At 42.1% G+C, this 19686-nt stretch overlaps 1 protein-coding gene across 46 annotated transcripts in view; it reads right to left on the bottom strand.

Moving 5' to 3' along the window:
• Window positions 1–19686, bottom strand: part of LOC105567794 (calcium-activated potassium channel slowpoke) — a 101015-nt gene that overhangs the window by 26286 nt on the left and 55043 nt on the right. For 17 of the 46 annotated variants that reach the window (XM_012022951.1, XM_012022947.1, XM_012022950.1 and 14 more), the window contains exons 6-11: window positions 12852–12943; window positions 9314–9424; window positions 7263–7368; window positions 3539–3691; window positions 3161–3316; window positions 2605–2741 (exon numbers count right to left, since the gene is read on the bottom strand). In XM_012022951.1, the coding sequence (XP_011878341.1) occupies window positions 2605–2741; window positions 3161–3316; window positions 3539–3691; window positions 7263–7368; window positions 9314–9424; window positions 12852–12943 (755 nt within the window). Of the gene's footprint in view, window positions 1–2604; window positions 2742–3160; window positions 3317–3538; window positions 3692–7262; window positions 7369–8464; window positions 8571–9313; window positions 9425–12851; window positions 12944–19686 lie in introns of all 46 variants that reach the window. The other 29 variants (XM_012022944.1, XM_012022968.1, XM_012022976.1 and 26 more) reach the window with 9 other exon arrangements.

Here is a 19686-nt window from a genome sequence, read left to right as displayed (position 1 = left end):
TATGGCGACCGACCGGGGTGAGAGTTATTATCACCGTCACCGGGACGAACGAGCGCCGTTAACGATCAAATTCCAGAGGCCGTAATTCCGGGGGCGAGCACGCGCACACACTCACACTCACTCAGACACGTATATGCATACTCGGGAGCGCGTGGAGCGCTTCATCTCTTCCAAATTCTCTGTCCCACCCCACCTATCAATCTCGGCAATTCGTCGATTGATCGAGACCTGACCGTTTCTCACGGTTTCCTTCCACTGGCTACGCTTGCACGTCGCCAATTACGTTGATCTCTTGGTATAGCGTACATAGTACGAGTCTAAAGTCCGCAAAGAGTGCTCTTTCATTGATACGAACGACGACGAGGACACATCTTCTCGATCTACTTCTCGAGCTAACATTTTTCTGTCGTGGTAGGAGGAGACGATGGTGGTTTTCAGAGTTCTAGATTCGTGGTACAATATTTTTACTGCGGTGTTTATTCTTCCGAAACCAATCTGCCGGTAGTTTTGCAAAAACGAGTGACACGGCGAGCGCTTTTGTCGAAGAAACTGATAGCTTTTGAAAAATATTTGTCTTCTATTTGACTCTTCCATTTGACTTCTCGAAAAGCATTTTCCAAGGGAGATTTCACACTTTCATCTCTTTATCTTTCCGAAATAGCTATGCGCAACCGAAAATCCGGGATTATACGCTCGTGCGTGGGAAATGTCTTCCTTGGGCAACCAGCGCAAACGGTAAACACGTTGTTGCAGCACCGGCACCAAAACTTGGATCAAAGGATTGCTTTATGAATCTAGCAACTCCACCGCTGACGAGATAGAGGATTCGACCGCTATATTTACCCGCCCGCCGCTATAGTAGTTTTACGACAAAGTCTCCAGCCTGATCTGGTTTTAGAAACTCTATATCAAGAATCGGTTCAAAGGCTTCGTATGCTCTACGATTCCACACTGCCTCTGTAACGTACGAGGTCGAGACCGTGTCGTCGCCAGTCGTTCCTTCTTCCGTTTGCTTCCTCCGTTAATTAATGTTATTGTTTACAAGTTCTTCAAAGTTACATGTATATATCAATTGCAGAGAGGGGTGAAAATAACAGGTACGTTACTGAAGCGATGAAGGGGTGGTTTACATCGATTAGGTGTAGCACAGATATGGTTTTGTACAATATAGTAGACACGTTCATGTATCATGTTGTAATATACACACATATGTCTATATATATGCGCGGAGGCTCGCGCGCTCCGTTGTATATGTGTGTATTTACGTATATATGTATATATATACGTTTACGTTTATAGCGGAGTGGAGCGTAGTGAGAGACATAGGCGAGGCGAAGCTTCATCCCTTTCGTTTTTTTTTTCCTTCCGATTCAAGAGACCACGGACCTTCCCCGAGCCGACTTTGTCGTCGTATTAACATGATCGCGAAACGGACCTGCGAAATATGGACGGCGGCGATTTTCGCAAGCAAGTCTCACTACTCAAAGGAATTCTTCGCTCGAGTATCCCTCGAGATTCCATCTGGATGAGCTATGCGCGGTGAAACCCGGAAGAGTTTCGTTCGTATCTCGCAGCAACGAGTAGAAGAGCCATCCATTTTCCATGAACTTTTTACACGACCGCAGAGGAACTTACGTCAAGAATAAGTGGAATTATTTCAACTTACAATTAGTAATTGAAGCTCACAAGTTTCACGTTTATTTACTCTGTAATTGCGGTTTTTAAAATAACTTGTTTCCCTCTCTCCAACAATTTTGCTATAGATTTTATTTGACAACTTCAACTGGCATTTACGTTGAGATCGGTAGCAGAGAATAAATTTTATGTACAATATCATTTCTGGAAATATTATATGTTTATATATAAATGATCAGAAAGTTGTTTATTGTGTCAATACACTGTATTTCAGTCTGTAAAATTTATTCTGATAAAAATTCGAACCGTCCTATAAATTTGTCGCTATTTCTTCGACTCATGTGACTGCGAGGAGAGATATTACCGCTTCGATGTCACTACGATAATCGGGCAAAAATATCTTTCCTTTAATTACTTAATCATGACCGGAGAGACGAAGCAACAAAATCCAATATAAGATGATAAGAGGATTCAGTTTGCGAAACTATCTTATCTAAGTTTCTAATTTTGAGTCCCTCTGCGGCATAAAAGCGCAACGTGCAACGCAAAAAGTCCATAAAAATAGCGAGAGATCAGGTCCCCTGCTTTTCCCCGTTAGACGACAAAATCGATCGCTACGCCACGTGTTTGCTGCGTCACTGGCTGAAGAAGCATGAATTAAAAATAATCACACGCGCGCCACAACACCATTACTGATACGGAATTAGCGTTTGTATCGACGGTTCCGTACGTTTCCCGTGGCGGCTTATCTCGCGGCCGCGCAACGAGAAAGAAACGGACATCACTATGATGAAGCGAGGGAGCACAGGGGGGTAGCGGATACAGCGTAGACGCGAGATCAAACACGGTGGGCAATCAGCGATGGCGATCGGACGAAAGATCGCTCCCGATTCAACGTGGTCCCGTCTCTTGAATCAGACGTAATGCGCGTGTCTGCTGGATGCTGGGTTGGTCCGTGGACCGACTTACTCAGTGGCTTTCGCAAAGGGCATTCCAATGAAGGTAGGGCTCAGTGTCTCGGTGTACATCTCCATTCCGGTTCCACGCAGGTAGTCATTCTGCCAAGCCTGCATATCGGGCGACTGGTACCAATCAACCAACCATTTCTAAATCACACACGCTCCTATGCATGTACGGATTGTGCGCGTATGTCCACAGTGAGGTGCTCGTGCCCGACTAACTTCCGGTTGTGACGCGGCGCGACGCGACGTGACGTGACGCGGATCTCAAGTCGCTTCCGCGACTCGCGTGACGGCGCGACAGCGCGCAAATGAGTTAACGATTTGCGAACCACGATCGGGTAGGAGTCATCGGGAATAATTAACTTTTCAATGATGAGTTTGTGCGCGCAAACGCGAGTGATCGCGGGATTGATCACCGATTTCGCGAAAAGGAAAGAGCTTTTTCTTTACGCACGCGATCACTGTGAACAGTCCGATCGTAACAAAAGGACCTATAAGAATGGCGTTCACACATGCATAGACTTGACGGCAGGTTTACTGCCGGAGAACGACGTTTTACTGACCGTCTTAAAGGAACGCATCGCGAAGAGATTGGCCATCATTGTGCTGAATCCAGGCGCGAGGCAGGACTGCGCGATGAAACCTAGTTTCAACTCCGCCAGGCATATAACGTCGTCACCCTGCTTCCAGTCCCACGATGGAATGTTTAGTAAGTAGGCCTGGAACACGATACGGTCAACGGGATAAGAGATAATCCTTAATAAAGACATATAATTGCAACGAAAAGAAAATCCGATTCTTGCCGCATGTGGCAGACTACATCGCACGTTTCAATCGAGTTTGGGAAAATTTAACGTCATCTTGTATCGTCGTTTTAAATAAATCGTATTTCGTTTCGAGTTAGATTTATCGCCGAGCTTCGATCGCTCGACAATGGTTACCTTGTTGTGATACTGCATTAATTGTATGATAACGCGAATGTCATCCGAGTAGTTCTTGATGGAGATGACGCGCATGATGTTCGCCGCGTCTTCCGCGTCCGGGTCCTGGCAGTACTTGTTCGCCAGCACCAAGCACGCGTCCGCCTCGTGTACCTAAAAAGCATTGAGATTATCCGTTTTGTGTCATCCGTTGCTTCGTTCTGTAATCGATTAATAGACTGGGAAGAATGTATATTGGGCAGGACGTTGGTCTCAAAGCGATAGCAAAATAGAATGGAAATTGCTCCGCGAGTATGTAACTCGAAACCAGTGTAATAAGTAATTTCGGAATTTCCAGTAGACAATATAATTACTCGTTTGCTATTAATATGTCCATTCTCTTAGTGGACAATACTCTTGCAAGTATCGCGGTACATATTTTCAAAGAAACATTTATCAAAAGTGCTTGGATTTTATGTTAATAGCCAACGGCATACGATACTATATTTTCCTACTGGATTGCTTACGAGAGCCAATCAGGATGCAGAATTTTAGATCAAGTGACTTAAGGCTGAATTCTGATTGGCTCTCGTAAGCAATCCAGTAGGAAAAATAGTATTCCGTGCCGTTGGCTTAAGATGCAGGTAAAATAAGATATTTTCTGTAGCTGATGTTTTTTATTTCCGTGAAGGAAAAACTACAACGCAAAATCTGAAAAGGATTTATGCTTTGTAGAAAGAAAACGTGATCGTATGTGTCAAATGTGATTTACAAAATTCGGTGCTGGTGATACGAAACTTGAAAATGATAAATACCTTGAAAAACCGATGACACTGAATGCCAATCAAATCAAATTTAATCCGAAATAATGCGTAACAACTTGATAAATAGTAGAGATAGTGAAGATATTAAATGAAATCGTTTCATCCGTTTGCAGAAACATTTGTGTAAACCGACTCGACATTTTATTGTTGTATATTTTATAGAAATATAATGGACTGCATTAACATGAATGTACTGTTTAAGCGCACTGCAAACAACTTATTTTTAAAATAAATGGTAACGTGTGATGAAGAATGGATTTATTACCAATAATGTTGAATGTAAAACATTCTGGAGCAATCGAAATAAACCACGAAATATGATTTCAAAGGCTGGCTTTCATCTAAAGAAAACGATATTCAGCGTATGGTGGAATTAGAAGAATATCGTGTATTACGAGCTTCAGCGGAATTAACGCTTAATTTTAACAAAGTGCTTAACTCAAAATTTGATTCTCTAGAAGCCCGCAACAATCACTTCAAACAGATTTTGAGGGAATTGAATTACAAAACTATTCAAAAAATGGCAGATTATAGATTAAAGTACACATTGTTCTATAAAGTTGTAACGATATAAAAATTTTATCGTTTTGTTAAGTAAAGAATGCCAAAATTACTTATTACACAATTTAAGAGAATGGAGCGGAAAAGATAAAACTATCGATTAATCAATAAAATTGTTATAATCAATAAAATTGCGTTCACTTAACAGCAAAGAGAAAAGCGACTGCTTGGAACGCGTCGCGATCGTCGAAATCAGCAAGTTATGTGTAAGCTGCTAAATCTACGGATTGTCGATCTACGATTGTATTATTTGAAGAATAGCGACTTCTTCTCATATTTGTATAGACATTTCTTTTCCAAATTAGAAGAAACTTTATATTACGGACACAGAGAGCATCGTTGAAAATACAACATATGAGATGGAAAACTCTTCGATATAAAAGGGAATACGTATCTACAATATAAAAGTTATATAAAAGCATTCAATAAGACAACAATGGCTACTTGATATCGAAGATTCGCACGGCCAGTAGGATTGATCGCTTCACAAAATTGATAAGAGAAGTCAAAGTTAATTGAATTGACGAAAATTTAGCATCAAGTCTGAATTTATTTGCTTCGTCCACTTGATTCAATTAGCAATTGTTATGCAAGTAACGTGTCTGATACTGTTTCAAGATTTAATCTCACGACTTACCACTGTCAATAACTGTTTACGCGTGACGAATTGTATCTGAGAGTTTACAATTTTTTAATTACGTGTAAGATGCACTCCAATTGAAACATAGAATCAAGAATATCTTTGACAGTGGAGAAATTTGTTACAGTACAATTTGCAACAGTGAAATTTGCAAAAGCAGCTAAACGTTAAGATGTTTCTGAAATCTTCTTCGTGCGCACCTTCGACGCAGCCGCACGATTCGAACAATGATCAAAAATATGAAAGCGAGCCTCTATGGCACATTCCTTGGATATGCAAACATCATCGATCATAGAGGGGGGGGGGGGGGGAGGTCAGTCGGTTCGTCTAGGTTCTATACATCTGAATAATGGAGAAGCGCCTCTATCTACATGCTAAATCTATCGGCTAACAAGATGTTGGCATTAACCTCGGTTGTGTAAAAAGAAACTACACAAACAGAGAACGTACCGTCCCGTCTTCGTCAGTGCAGGATCGATACACTTAACAGATACCACGATCGACTATTCCACCAGATACTAAGTCTCTAACAGAAACTACCGTCTGGAAAGTAATCGGCTGGTAAACCAGTCTCTCCGCGAGAAATACACGGGCACTTACCCACTCGGGTCGACAGCAGGCATGGGTCTATCCAGTGGATGCAATACAACCTTAAAGGGACTTTTCTCACGTGGGTATGCATAAAAGTGTGTCTCCGTGTGTATACGTGTCTATGTGCGGGAGAAATTGACGTTGCTTTCCTCTCGGATTTGCTGCCGGGTATGTATTGATAGAGAAAGGGGATGAGATAGACGGAAAAAGATGGATAGATTGATAGACAGATAGATTATTAGACCGGGACGACGTTATTGAGGCGAATACATGGAGCCGAATATCGGGTTTTTTTGATCGTGGGCGCTCTCAGGTCCGCGTCCGATTGTTTTATATAAAATCTCGCAGATAATTGATCGAATCCGAGACCAGCTGTCGCAAATTGACGAGACACGAAAGCGGACGGCAGTATACGAAGACGCGCCGGTGGGATATCGTGGTGTAACATCGTCAATGTGTACGAGCATAAAGGGAAACATACAGGCAACAAACATCCTGGAACAATAGCGTTTGTTATCTGCACAACGTCATTTCCCGAACGTCTACCGATCGCCCACGGTAGCAGCTGTAACATCGCTACTTTCACGCCATCGATTTTTCCAACAGACCACGCGAACGACGAATTGCAGTCTATATCACGGTCTACAAATGTCGTTTAAAGCTTTTACGAATTTAGACATACATGTGAAACGGAGACGACACACGTTTAAATATTTGTGCCAATAGAAGTACTCAGAATTTCGACTAAACAGTTTTCCCAATTAGAATATACGCATTACACGCCAAGCTCGAAGAAACTCTCTCGTAAAATAGTAATAGAACAAAGAACGATTAACCTAGATTAATACAATGGCATTTAGAACATTCTGAATTGATTGAAACAAGAGTGCCAAGTGTTAATTACGTGGCAATAAAGCGCTGGTACCGTGCGCGCCTAGATATGACGAGCTGATCACAGGACGTCAAACATAAAGAAGGAAAGTAGAAATAGTAAGAGTAAAGAGTGGGGGCCGTCATATGTAACAGGATAGAACTGTTTATAAAGTTATTATATATAATATATGGGGGTTTAATGCTCATATCTCTTGTATCAAGGACGCAGATTGTTCGATCGTGGTAACAAACTCACCTTAACCCGCTGTAGGTCAATCGGGTTCATGATGGTCCCCTGAAAGAACTCCACGGTGGTGAAGTGCCGCTTGAACAGTCCTTCCAGTTCGAGATCAGGCGGTTTCCTGAACGGATCCGACAAAATGATATGATTCCTTTTATAAATAACGTTCACCTCAGCTGACGACGGTCGCGTCCTTTTTTGCGAGAATATCATCGAGCAGTAGGCCGACAGAGGAGTCGGCGAAGGTTTCATTAGAACGTGAATGAGTAATACAAATTCGTCGTGCGTGCTCGCGACTTTTGAGGGTAAGCCATATACATATTTCGGTGTCTACGATTCGTTTCAATGATTCTCGTTCTAATCGAGCCGAATGCACAGTAAATTCATCAAATTGTACGGGCTCATCCTCTCAAAGGGCACGAGTACGTTATATGTATAATAATATCTAAGTAAAGTCTCTACTGCAGCTGAGTCGGCTCCATAGCTCAATACAGCATACCATGCAGTCGCAGGCGGTTGCTTTCTACGTAAATATATATATATGTACGTATATATAGATATGTACGTATGTATATCTTTCGCCGTCCGGTGCCGCGTCGTTTTTGCATTCACAAGATATGAAAGCGTCATATTATGCGAGCGTATTGCGAACTTCAGTACAGCAAACTTGAACAATCGTCCAAATCTCGCGCGGAAAACCGCGCCGGAAAACGAGCGCCGACGACGCGGACCGTCGGCGTTTCCAAATCATGCCGCACCGGACGTTTTGATAGTTCATGAAAAAAAGAAGAGAGAGAGAGAGAGAAAGAGAGCGAAAATCGAAAGAGAAAGAGAATAAATCTAAAGAACGTAGCGAGCATTCGGTGTGATCCGCGGGCGTATGCGTACGCACGAATCACCTGATACGAGAGATTCTATAAGAAGTAACGATAGCGATTATATATATATATCAACATGAGACTGCATGACGTGTGACATAAATATATATGTATGTAAATATAGATAATATATATATGCATAAGAGATACATAAGTATATATATATATCGATCGACCATCACGGCGTGTTATACCCAGGCGAATAACCGTGTAATAACCTAAAGAACTGCAAGGAAACAAGAAGCACGAGCGGCCACGTGGAGGGCATTGATGGAGGGTTGGTTGGTTGGTTGGTTGATGGAGGTTTTCGTGTGGTGGTTGTTCTAGGGTTCAGGGTACCTTGACGCGCTCCAGATCCACGGCATTCATCATGGTGCCCTGAAAAAACTCCACGGTCGTGTAATGCCTCTTCAGGAGACCCTCCAATTCGAGGTCCGGCTCTTTCCTGAAAAAAGGCAAACCACTCCTTACGACTGCAGCGATCAGACTACACCGGCGACCGTGGAACGCAGCCTTTTCACGTTATCCTTCACGTTACTGGATAATCCGATCTCTTGATAGAGAATCTTTGTTTGTAATTCGAAACCTCGCTAGAATAACCGAGTTTTTACGGTCGATAAAACGCGGGGGCTAATGGAGTCTGATCGCTTTAAGTCGCTTGGCGACGGAAAATCTCTCGAAGGGCGACATACTTACCACGAAGTCGCCAACACAGAAAATAAAATGTTACTTGGTATATGAGCGAAATGATGAAGAAATAAGTTAAAGATGACAGACTCGGGTCAGGTCGTTCTGATAACCACGAGTAACAGTTTTGTTGGTGTACAAATAATTGTGTATAAATAAACGATTGTATATTTTATTAGAATAAAACGCATAAAGTTTCTATTTCCTGTAAAACTATGAATAGAGTATATTGTGTTATCGTATGTCATGGAGCGTTGTAAAGTGACATCCGTTCGCACGCGCGTCAACTAACGACGCAAAATACTGGTTAATGATTTAAGATATGATTTGATACGTGAAATATAAACTTCATAAAATATATTCGCGCCAGGTAACCCTCTCGAGACTGTTCGTGGTATCGACCACGAGATACACGCTCCGGTGGTGTAATCGAAAAGGTTAAATGCCGCACTTGATAATGGCAAAAAAAAAATCAGTTTTACAGAAGCGCAACGGTCATACCTGTGCAAGAAGACAACTTCTACGTCGACGTCCTCGCGATCCTCGTGTAGGAAATCCTTGAGAAAGTGCGAGACCGATTCGTAGGTGATGTGGCCGCACACGACAATATGTCTGCCAACACAACGAGTAGATTAGATGACGTTCTCAAAGAGAATATTAGTGAATTACATAGGGAGAGAAAGGGAAATTCTCTCAAGCAACTACCATATACACTCTCTAACAATAAGTAATATATGTATGTCAACTACGGACCTAATTGAATAAGTTCTTCTCTCTCGCGTTACATTATTTATTCACCCTTTAATACGTCCTTTCCGCTGAATAAGCTTTTTCGAAACAAATGCAATTTATCGCGATGCCTCTCAATATATAATTATATATTTATATGTATGTGTACGTATATTATTTGTGAAGACATATATTTATTTATGAAAACAGATAAGTGATTATAAGCAAGAGCAGCGAAACAACGAGAAGGGAGAGAGAAAGAAAGAGAGAGAGAAGAACGTTGACGCTGGTGGAAAATTAGTTTTTTTTTCTTTTTCCTTTTCGTGCCATTTTAGTCTGCTGCCACAGTAAGATTAGACTTGCTCTTCGTTGAAAATGACTCTATTTGAGACTACTTATATGGATCAACGCGGTATGGCTTGAAAAGAAGAAATAAAACATAAATTTATAAATTATTCTTCAAAAATTATAATAATGATCCATCGCGAAATTGATAAACGAGCTCATTTCAAGAAACTTATTTGACCATAAAGCAATAAAAAATAATAAAATAAAAATTATTCGGCACTGGAGTAACGCGCGTTCTATTCGAAAGAGTAACGCGCATTGAAAATAAATAATAAGTCAGTAGGCTGAACTTACCAAGATTGCGCTAGGAATTGGAGTGATTCATTTTAACCAATTGACTATACACATACCTATGTGACAAGTTAGTAGCACTATATATACAATGTACATACACGGGTCAATGCTGATAAGTGTTGGATCAAATACGTACAAGTATCAAGCTCATTCACGTGTTAGTCGTCGCCATGTATGTCAAGAACAAAACTCTCTTCTACGTGTGTAATTTCTACGTGCTGTGTGTGTGTGTATGTCGATAGTAAGAATATATATATTCCTATTCCTAAGTGTCACATGACAGGTGAGACTACGTGGTGCCCAGAATCAGCGGACTTACAAAGGAAAGATAGCGGAGTTCGACCATATTCCATGCTTAATGTCATCTACTCGGTGATGTCTGACGTTCAGCTCCATCATGAACTCAGTAGCCTTCCCGTGTCGCGCGGGGACTCGTTTTACCACTTGCAATACCAAAGCGGCGTGTCTTTTTCACGCGTGGGCCGCGCGACCGGCGCTACTGGATTCAATGCGAGCCCGATAATACCCGGGATTACTAGTTACTTTTGCTCTAAACGTACGTAAGGGGGCCGACGCCGTGTGCGTGTCGAGATGTGGGCGTGTGTCATGGATATGAACTGTTGCAAGTCGTTTTGCGTGTGTCGAAATCGTTTGGAGATCAGGCGGGAGTAACGCGGATCTGCCGAAAACTGGACGCGCTCGTTGTATCTCGACTGCCCGCGTGAGGAAAACTGAGTCCCCGTGCGCGTTCGAACAACGACAGCCAGATTCCCGTGTCTTTTGTTGTGACGTAAGATTATTCACGTAAACGTGTCGGTCCGGTATCGGGGCATGCCCCTATGTACTTTAAGTGTTTAATTTAAGCCCGCTTGCAACGCCACTAGGTGAAGTTGATGCATTAGTATCTGATGACCAGTGTCAATGGGACGTCGATGAGAAACGGCGTGCAGCGCGGATGACACGCGCCGTGAAAGGTCGTTAAAAATGACAACGGTAATTTCCGCGAGGCATTTATCAACATGACAAAGCTCTTCTGGTTATTACTATTGTGCGATATACGCGTTATATCGTTCATCGGTTGTAGGCGCACGCATTTGGACTAGGTGCTCGAATGATGATGCGATCAGCAGCGTGTTATTGTCGTGTAGCTCCCTTCTCACGGAAGATCACAGCCACACTTGCGCTAGTTGTGAATGAACAGTTGAACCGAAAAAAAAAGCTCCGAGTTGCTCCCTGATCTAGAACAGTTGTTAATTTCGGCCCATCGAGGATGTCCTCAGCCAGAATCCCTGAGCTACGTATTGAGACCAGCAATCTCAATAATATACACATATTCACTTAAGCAGTATATCCTTCTCCATTTTCCCCTCTTTAAAATTTACGAATACGCAAAAATGATCATTAATACTGTCTAAAACACCAAGATTATTACACTGACGTGATACAACATTGGGTTATTATATTTATGTATGTATATATATATATAATATATGCATTCAATTGTTCGGATAATGCAGGGTACATGCTGGACGTTAACCCCTTGCACTCGGAGAGAAATACAGCTCGACATATCAAAGCGCGCGGTTCGGTTAACGATAATAATAAGACCGTTCGACCGCGGCGCTTCAACTGTATCGTATAATTAACCCAAGATTCATTATGCGAATTTCCGCGGCTTATTAGTGCGACGCACAACTGCGCCCGACTCAGCGCGATGTTGTCACATCCGTTTACAACAGATTACGTTATCTGTGTCGTCTCAATTTAGATTCCCTCGAGAACCCACGGTTCACGGCCGGCGCAATGATTGTGACGTTGATTAATTAAGCAGAAGCACTAAACAAACAAGTTGATCTAGACACGACGCATCTTGTTAAAATCCACTTAAGATCCGCGCGATTTATTCGCGAAACGAAAGCTGCAGAACGTTCGATGCGACATTTACAAGTAACTTTTAACGGAATAAATAATCCGAGATTTTTCAGCGAAGGAGCTCTTAGCTCGTGCTTTTTTCCCCCCGTCAATTTCCGTCTCGTTCTACGTTCTACGCTTTACGCGTGTATCTAGCCGTAACGAGCTGTATTTGTCCCAAATGCAAACGGTGTGAACAAACAAGCTAACACCAGTTGCTGAGTGTGGTGGGTCGGTCTGTGATGGCAGACGAGCTGGTCTATTGAGAAGGGAAGGTTTCATTGAGGTAGGCAGGAGTTCAGGAATGTTTTTCGGGTGGCGGCTGCACCGTGGCCGACTGACTAGTGCGATGAGTTGGTTACGGAACTGCGGTTTGGCGATGCTAACACACTGATCTCTAAATATATATATATATAGATTTATAAGAAAGGGATTTATCGGAATCGGGATTTTCTTGACGAGGATCGAGGCTCATACGTGCTTCTATTAGGAGATTGCATTCACTGGAGCGGAACCATGAGGGGCGGAGGGGGGGGGGGCAGGGGAAACCAGGAAAGAAACAGGAATGTCGTGTGTGTGCGCGCCCGTGTACGTGTGTCGAAAAGAGTGTAACAGAGGCGTAACAGATAGTTGCTGTGGGGTATGTGGGGAAATTACATTAGCTCTTCGTGTACGGGAGGATATCGTGGGCATGGTGGCAGTCGGGACTGGAGCTCAAATCGGGGAAGCTAATTGGTTGGTTGGTTGTGTCTCTCACCTGCGACCTCGCTCGTTCTTCAAAGTGCCGCCGTACTTGTTTCGCGTCCCGATCAGGTCAATTATCTCAGGGATACAACTGGCGAATATGGCCTACACCACGTAATAGAACAGAACATAACACTCGCATCAATACACTTGTGTGATAGGGCTGGTAATAGGTTGCTTTTGCATTTCTTTTTTTCTTTCTACATGTATTTCGTTCGGTTGGTCGGTCGATTGGTCGGTAGGTCGGTCGGTCGACTTTAATCTTTCCGACGTTGTGTCGCGATGTCGGGGTGGCTAGTAATCGTTATACATTATACAGTACGTTTATTTCACTTAAACGATGGGAAAACGAGGGAACGAGGGTATTTGCATTTATGAGCGAAATCAAATTTGGTTTTCGATTAGCGGATTGCGCGGCTGCTGATAGAGACACGTTTATCAGTACTGTATCGCTGTGTCTTCGAAAATTAGTGATGTGTTGGAAACGAAACACGTTTTCCAGATAAAAGGGCGGGGTAGAAAGACTACCTACACTTACAAGTCCTACACACCTACACCTAAGCCTAACAAGTACTACATGTGCCGACGCGACTACCTAACTGATAGATCTGTTCCTGTCCACGTTCTCCCGTAATGTAATTTCGTGCGCTCAATATGTTGTAACCACTCGTTGTTCTCATTAGAAAAACTAACGTCATTTTTGCGTCGCTATCGTATGATTCGATTAAGTCCTTCGTTCGTAAGTTTTCTTAAACAGATATCATAATTTGGATAAGAAATTAGCTCGTATGACAATTTTCTTAAAAGGAAACTTTTGGAGCTTTATTTGCGACATAAACGAGTATGTAGATATTAACACAAACCTCATAAATAAAGAATTTCGCGTGAGTATTAGGAAAATCAATTTTTTTGAAATAAATCCTTTGAACAGAAAAGTTAAGAAATTGCCAAGAGGAGCATTACAAACATTTTTCAGATACTTTACAATGTTTAGTTACATAGAATAACATCGAAAGCATTTATACGATTATGTAAAATCTTTATATTGTAATAATCTGATATAAAAAATTGTGACTGATATTCAAAATCAAAATCGCTTTGATTATGAATTATTTTCATCGTTCAGTCATGTCTTGTGTCAACCTAAATAAATCAATCGCTATATTTAGTCATAAATAATGAACTTAAGACTGCCACCGCAAAATTTGGTATAGGTACATACAATTATATCCCGAATTTGCATATATCGCCTTACAAATGCAACGGAATAAAGTGTCGAACTCTTATTAAAAATTTAGTTAGCGAGCGGTGTTAGCGTCTGGTTAATGTTAATCATCAAACTCATTCACACTAACTCACGATACAATCGACACAAGACATAATAAACGCAAGATTATTACATGTATGTATTTTTTTTACAAAGTCTCGAATAAAATATATGTACACCGTGTAATCACGATTAATAATGGATCAATGAAGCTATGCTACAGCACACAAATCAATTGTCGATCTCTTTCTTCCTCCTCTCGAAACGAACTTACGCGACACTCACTGTTCGCGCAACAATATCGGATATGATGTAAAGCTGTCCCTTTCGAGCGTACCCTGGAATACTGAAAGTTGAGCGACGTCCATCGTCGACAGACTGCTCAAAATTACATATAACATGTCACGCCGTATGCGTCAGATCTTTCTTTTTTCATCTTATTACCTTTTAAACTCGCATCACTGCCAAGTAGCAGACGGCAATGCCGTCGTTAGAAGTAAACGCCAATCGACAATCTGCCGAGGGAAATTTAATCGCCGAGAAACGGTGCGTCTGCGGCAACGAAGTCTGTGAGCGCGTAATTACAGTCATCATTGCGAACTTACAAACTAGAACGGCTGAACGGTTCTCGCCGAAAAGATGCGATCTCGCGGCGGTGTCCCTTGAGGTGTGAACCAGTGTCAGCTTATGTACGTGTATACTCTCATCTCGCGATTTGTGGCGACGCACGTTATCAGAAGGGTAATTTGCGACCGAGGCTGACCGAGAAATGACGTCCCGGGCGGGCGCATATCCCTTTCGTCGATCGCCGCGCATCAACGTTGTAATGCGTGTACAACACGCAGAACGTTCACCAACGCCCCGTACGTGTCTCCAGCCCTCCACCCCGCTGTCTCGGTATGCGCCTGCACATGTCGCGAATATGTTACCCGCGTGTCATATGGAATGATGTGAGGTATGCCCGATGTGGCCCCAAGTTAGACTACCTGTGTGTCTGCAACAGTGGGATCGTGGGTTGGCGCTTCGCGGCGAACGGCGGGGAAGACGAGACCGTAGATCCGATCAATTTTTCATTCGCGCGTCTCGGTCAAAAGGTCATAGACGCGCCATTCCGCCGCACATCCGCTCGATATTTTTACTGCGCCGGCGACAATAAAATCCGTTAACTCGGACAAGGTAGCATAATTGAGTCCACATGTATGCCGTCGTATCGCTCATATATTGTGTCGCTTCTGCGAGCGAGTCGAACCGACTTTAAAAATATCGAAAGTTACCAAGTTAGTTACATTACAGCGATAGGAATTGAAAGTTGAACATTTTCCTTCCTATTTCCCATATTACTATTAATATCCTATTATTATTATATTATTATAGCAACATCGTAGAGCGGTATAATCAAATGCTGTAATAAAATCGTACGCATTGCTTGTTAACTTTTCAAACTCCCGTTAAGTGACTTCGTGAGATTTCTTTTAATTCAATTCTCGAGAAGACGTACGATCGAATGTTTCGATTAATTGTATGTAATATTGTTAGGTTGCAAGTAGTACAAATCATCTTCGCCGGGTCACGTCGCTCAGCGCCGCGAGTGAATACAGCGTCGTGTGTCGCAATTAGACGTGCACAATTTCTACTGATAGAAACCCCTAAACAGAGCGGCCGGGTGTGGCTACGTCTGCACCTGCTACTGCGCTATTTTAAATGCCAAATACCGTGTGTATGTTTGTGTGTGTGTCAAGCCAAGAGGGAATCACGCGACTTAACCGGAGACGACCGCTCTCCTCGCTCGCGCATCGAACGAGAGAGGGTAGTTCTCCCTCTCTAAAGGCCATTCCGTACTGGGGGGTGGGGGGGGGTCGATCGTCTTTCGACAGTCTACAGACTAGTCAGAACACTATCGCATGCCACCAAGAAATTCAATGTGGAAGAGAGAGAGAGTGGAATAGACAGATATATAGATGGGTAAATAGATAGATAGGCAAAGAGAAGAAGAACGAGAGAGAGAGAGAGAGAGAAAGAGAGAGAAAAAGTAATAGAAGGAGAAAGAGAGAAAAGAGAGGTATCCATGATCTGGCACTCTCTTCGGGAAAAGAATTTAGCCGAGCGTGATTGAATTTCCTTCGCTCACATAGAAAGAGTAGTATTGTTTCGTCTTGACATAACGTCGCGCTGATTTGTTCCGAAGATATCAAATAATATAATCTTAAGGATATGCCGAGGAGTATCAGCATCAACCGCAACTCGCTGCTTCACGGCTGCTTCTATGTATTTTAATCATTCGGCATTTATGATAAACTGTTGGAAGATCTGTGACGTATATTCAATGATACGTGACGCTGCATAAAAACAGTCCCGTTATATCCCTCGAGGGGCGACTCGCCCTAGATAGCGTAAACGAATGTTTTGCTCGTTCGTCAAGCAAATGTTATTGCGTACAACTAACAGAAGAGCATGTTTTGTTGAAAGACGACGACATAGACTTTACTGGATAAAAATAAAAAAAATAGCGATATGTATAATTGCGTCGCTACGCAAGTCGATAAAATACTTGCCGCGTTTTATAAAGGGAAAACAGCTGTTTAACCCCTTGGCCTACACGCTGTCTCCCGATTGCTCGGGCCATAGTAAACAGGGAAGTCGATCGCGCGAACGAAGTACCACGAGTCAGGCTCGTGCTTATTGTTTATGGCCGAAATTCCTTACCACGAGTCTCACTCGTGGTTGTAGGCCAAAGGGTTAAACGATGGGTTGCAAGGTGTCCTTTGTTCCGCGATTTAACTGCTAGTTGCAAAATATTAAATAAAACAGAAAAATATATATATGGATTTCGATCATCTCCTAGTGATGCATTATACTAATACTAATTGTTCGGCAGACAAGGGGCCCGCGTTAACATGTAACTTGGAACATCTTACGACCGACTAGTTCTTATGTGTCGATAATACCAACATCACCCACACGTGCAGACGTTATATTTGACGTTCAGCATCGATATTGTTCGCATAATGCAGTATACGTGTAATGGGAAAATAAATAAAGTGGCGCGACCGTGTTGACGTGCGTTCGCTAGCTAATCTACACGGTAACTAGATTACCGAGATACATTATGCACGCGATGTAAGTCAACTCTCCATACTCAGGTAACCACTCCAACCTAATCTCGTTGCAACGGAAAGCAAACCCGTGCGCCCGAAAATGCGAAAAATATGTACATATCGTTAAGCGCCACAGTGTGGGGGGGAGAAAAAGATACATAATGTAAAAGTAAAGGTAGCTATTTTAGTAAATATATACCCACGAGAATCTCAAATCTGTCCCGTGATACCCGGAACGTACTTGACGAATTAACAAAAAGGACGTGAGGAGAACGAACTACTTTTCGTGACCGTGCGATAAGGTAATATATATTACAATGTATATCGATATGTATATATAAACAGAGAAAGAGAGAAGAGGAAAGAGAGATGCAACAATTAATATATTTGTCTCATCTACTAACGTGTGTGTGTGTGTTTGTATAATAAATATTGTATGTAGAAACTCGTGTGTTTCTCTTTCCACAAAAAGTCCAAGCATACCAGTATGTGTTACCAAGATATCTGCTAACTGGTAAAAAGTGGGTAAGAAAAGCAGTGAGAATAGGGCGTGTTAAAGAAACGGTGAGGCAAGAGGTGATTAAAAAGAGGAGACGATGTGGCTCGAGAAATCCGGAATTTCTCTAGCAGTCACGGATCCATGATAATAATATGGGCCGAGAGGATTGGACAGGGGGAAAGAGACATATTTACTAATCGGAGAGTAAGTTCGTCGCAGGTAGCGAGAGTGGTCCCGTTTGCTTCAATGTATTATACAAACCCGAGGAAATGATATAATATTTCGTTTACTGTTCCTCTTATCGGGGAAAGATCGAGTCACGCGCGTAACGACCTTACCTCTTTCTTCACGCGAGAAGAAACAATATTACAATCGGAGAACTAGGTCACGCGCACAAACGACAGCGCGGCCATTAAGACACACGGATTCGTGTTAAACGGCTACCGTGTTTACGCAGCTTCACTCCGTCCGTCCGTCTCTTCTCGTTGCTTTCCCGAACTTTCCCGCCAATACGACGACAAAATCGCGAGAGCACGCGGAAACCTCGTTGACCGTTCGTGATAGAGATTTGTCCTGCGAATCGTCCAGCCCCCATCCTCTCTCCTAATTAAAGTGCCTCGCTAAATTGCGAATCGCAGCGATGATATGGTACAATGACGTCGAAAGCACGGGGAAAATCATGATGGACGCCGCATGACGAGACCACCCGCTATCCAGGGGCGATTTCGCTACCTCTCGTATCTATATGACTACTGTATGGGGACAACACGAGGGCTAATTTCAAAGGGGTTGTTTCATGGCTGGCTTCCACGTAGGTGGATTTCTGGGGTACCTGCGTCCACGCTCGCGGCTGTACTGGCCACCGTACTTGCAGCGATTCGCGGCGAGCTCCGTGATCTCTGGGATCCAGCTGGCGAACACCGCCTACACACCCACAATCATCCGTTGCCGTCAGAACAGACCCCTAACCAGAATCTTTTTGTATTTGTTTTGTTTTTGTTCTCTTTCTTTCTGTTTGCTCGTGTTCCAGTTTCGCCAAGTCCTGATCGCTTATTGTCAAGCGATAAAGCATTACAAATCGCGAGAATGAAGATGGGTACCATCAATCGATTGAAGCGCAATTAGAGTCATGTAATACTCTTTCCAAGTAGATATATTTTGCGTGATTGAGGCGAATTGTGTAAACATGTTCAATAACGACGGTGCAAATAATTTTTAATACAATCGAATAATTATTCTTTGAACCTATCTTATTATTAGCAGTAAAAGTGAGAAATGTGTTAAATATTTTTTTCATAGTAATCATCGATGCAACAGGATTGTCTTATACTAAATTCTTCAGTTAGTAAAGATAACGGTGTGTTCTAGTCGAATTGCAAATTGTAAAAATTGGAAATTATAAAGAACGAAGTAGTTTAAGCTCCGGAAATAAGAAATATAGAGACTTTTGAAAAGATACATTGTACTCTTCACTCAGTTTTCAGTTGTTTCTAAATTGTCCAAAATGATTTATAGCAATTGTCAACAAAATGCATTCTGGACTCTTTGAAACAAACCATAATTTTTTTCGTTAAATAAATCAGATGGTTACAAGAACTTTACTTATATGTAGTAATGAAAAACTAGCCATAATCTTTGTCAATTATCAGTTCTGGAATCTTGAGATTTTAAAAAAATATTAGAACTATATTCGTTTCAGCAATTTTATAGTTCATTGTGAGTGAACTTCTATATCGCTGCACGATTATATTTAAAAAGACATACGTGATTTTTGCTGTATAACAATTTACGATAGTCACTTCCTCAATCAAATTTTCAGTGGATCAGATTGCTATTTGCCGATTTTAACACAAAACGTGGAATATATTTCAAAATATTTCCCCTATTCTGACTTATCATTGCTGACGGTACGTCAGGAATATGATGAACAACGATTCGGAGCATATATACATATTTATAACAATGAAATAAATTTATTCTGATTTAT

This window comes from Vollenhovia emeryi, unplaced genomic scaffold (genome assembly GCF_000949405.1).
Source record: "Vollenhovia emeryi isolate VEMERY1.0 unplaced genomic scaffold, V.emery_V1.0 DF939134.1, whole genome shotgun sequence".
Classification (NCBI taxonomy): Eukaryota; Metazoa; Arthropoda; class Insecta; order Hymenoptera; family Formicidae; genus Vollenhovia; species Vollenhovia emeryi.
The sequence above is the reverse complement of the archived record's forward strand: the minus strand, read 5'-3'. Positions and strand labels throughout refer to the sequence as shown.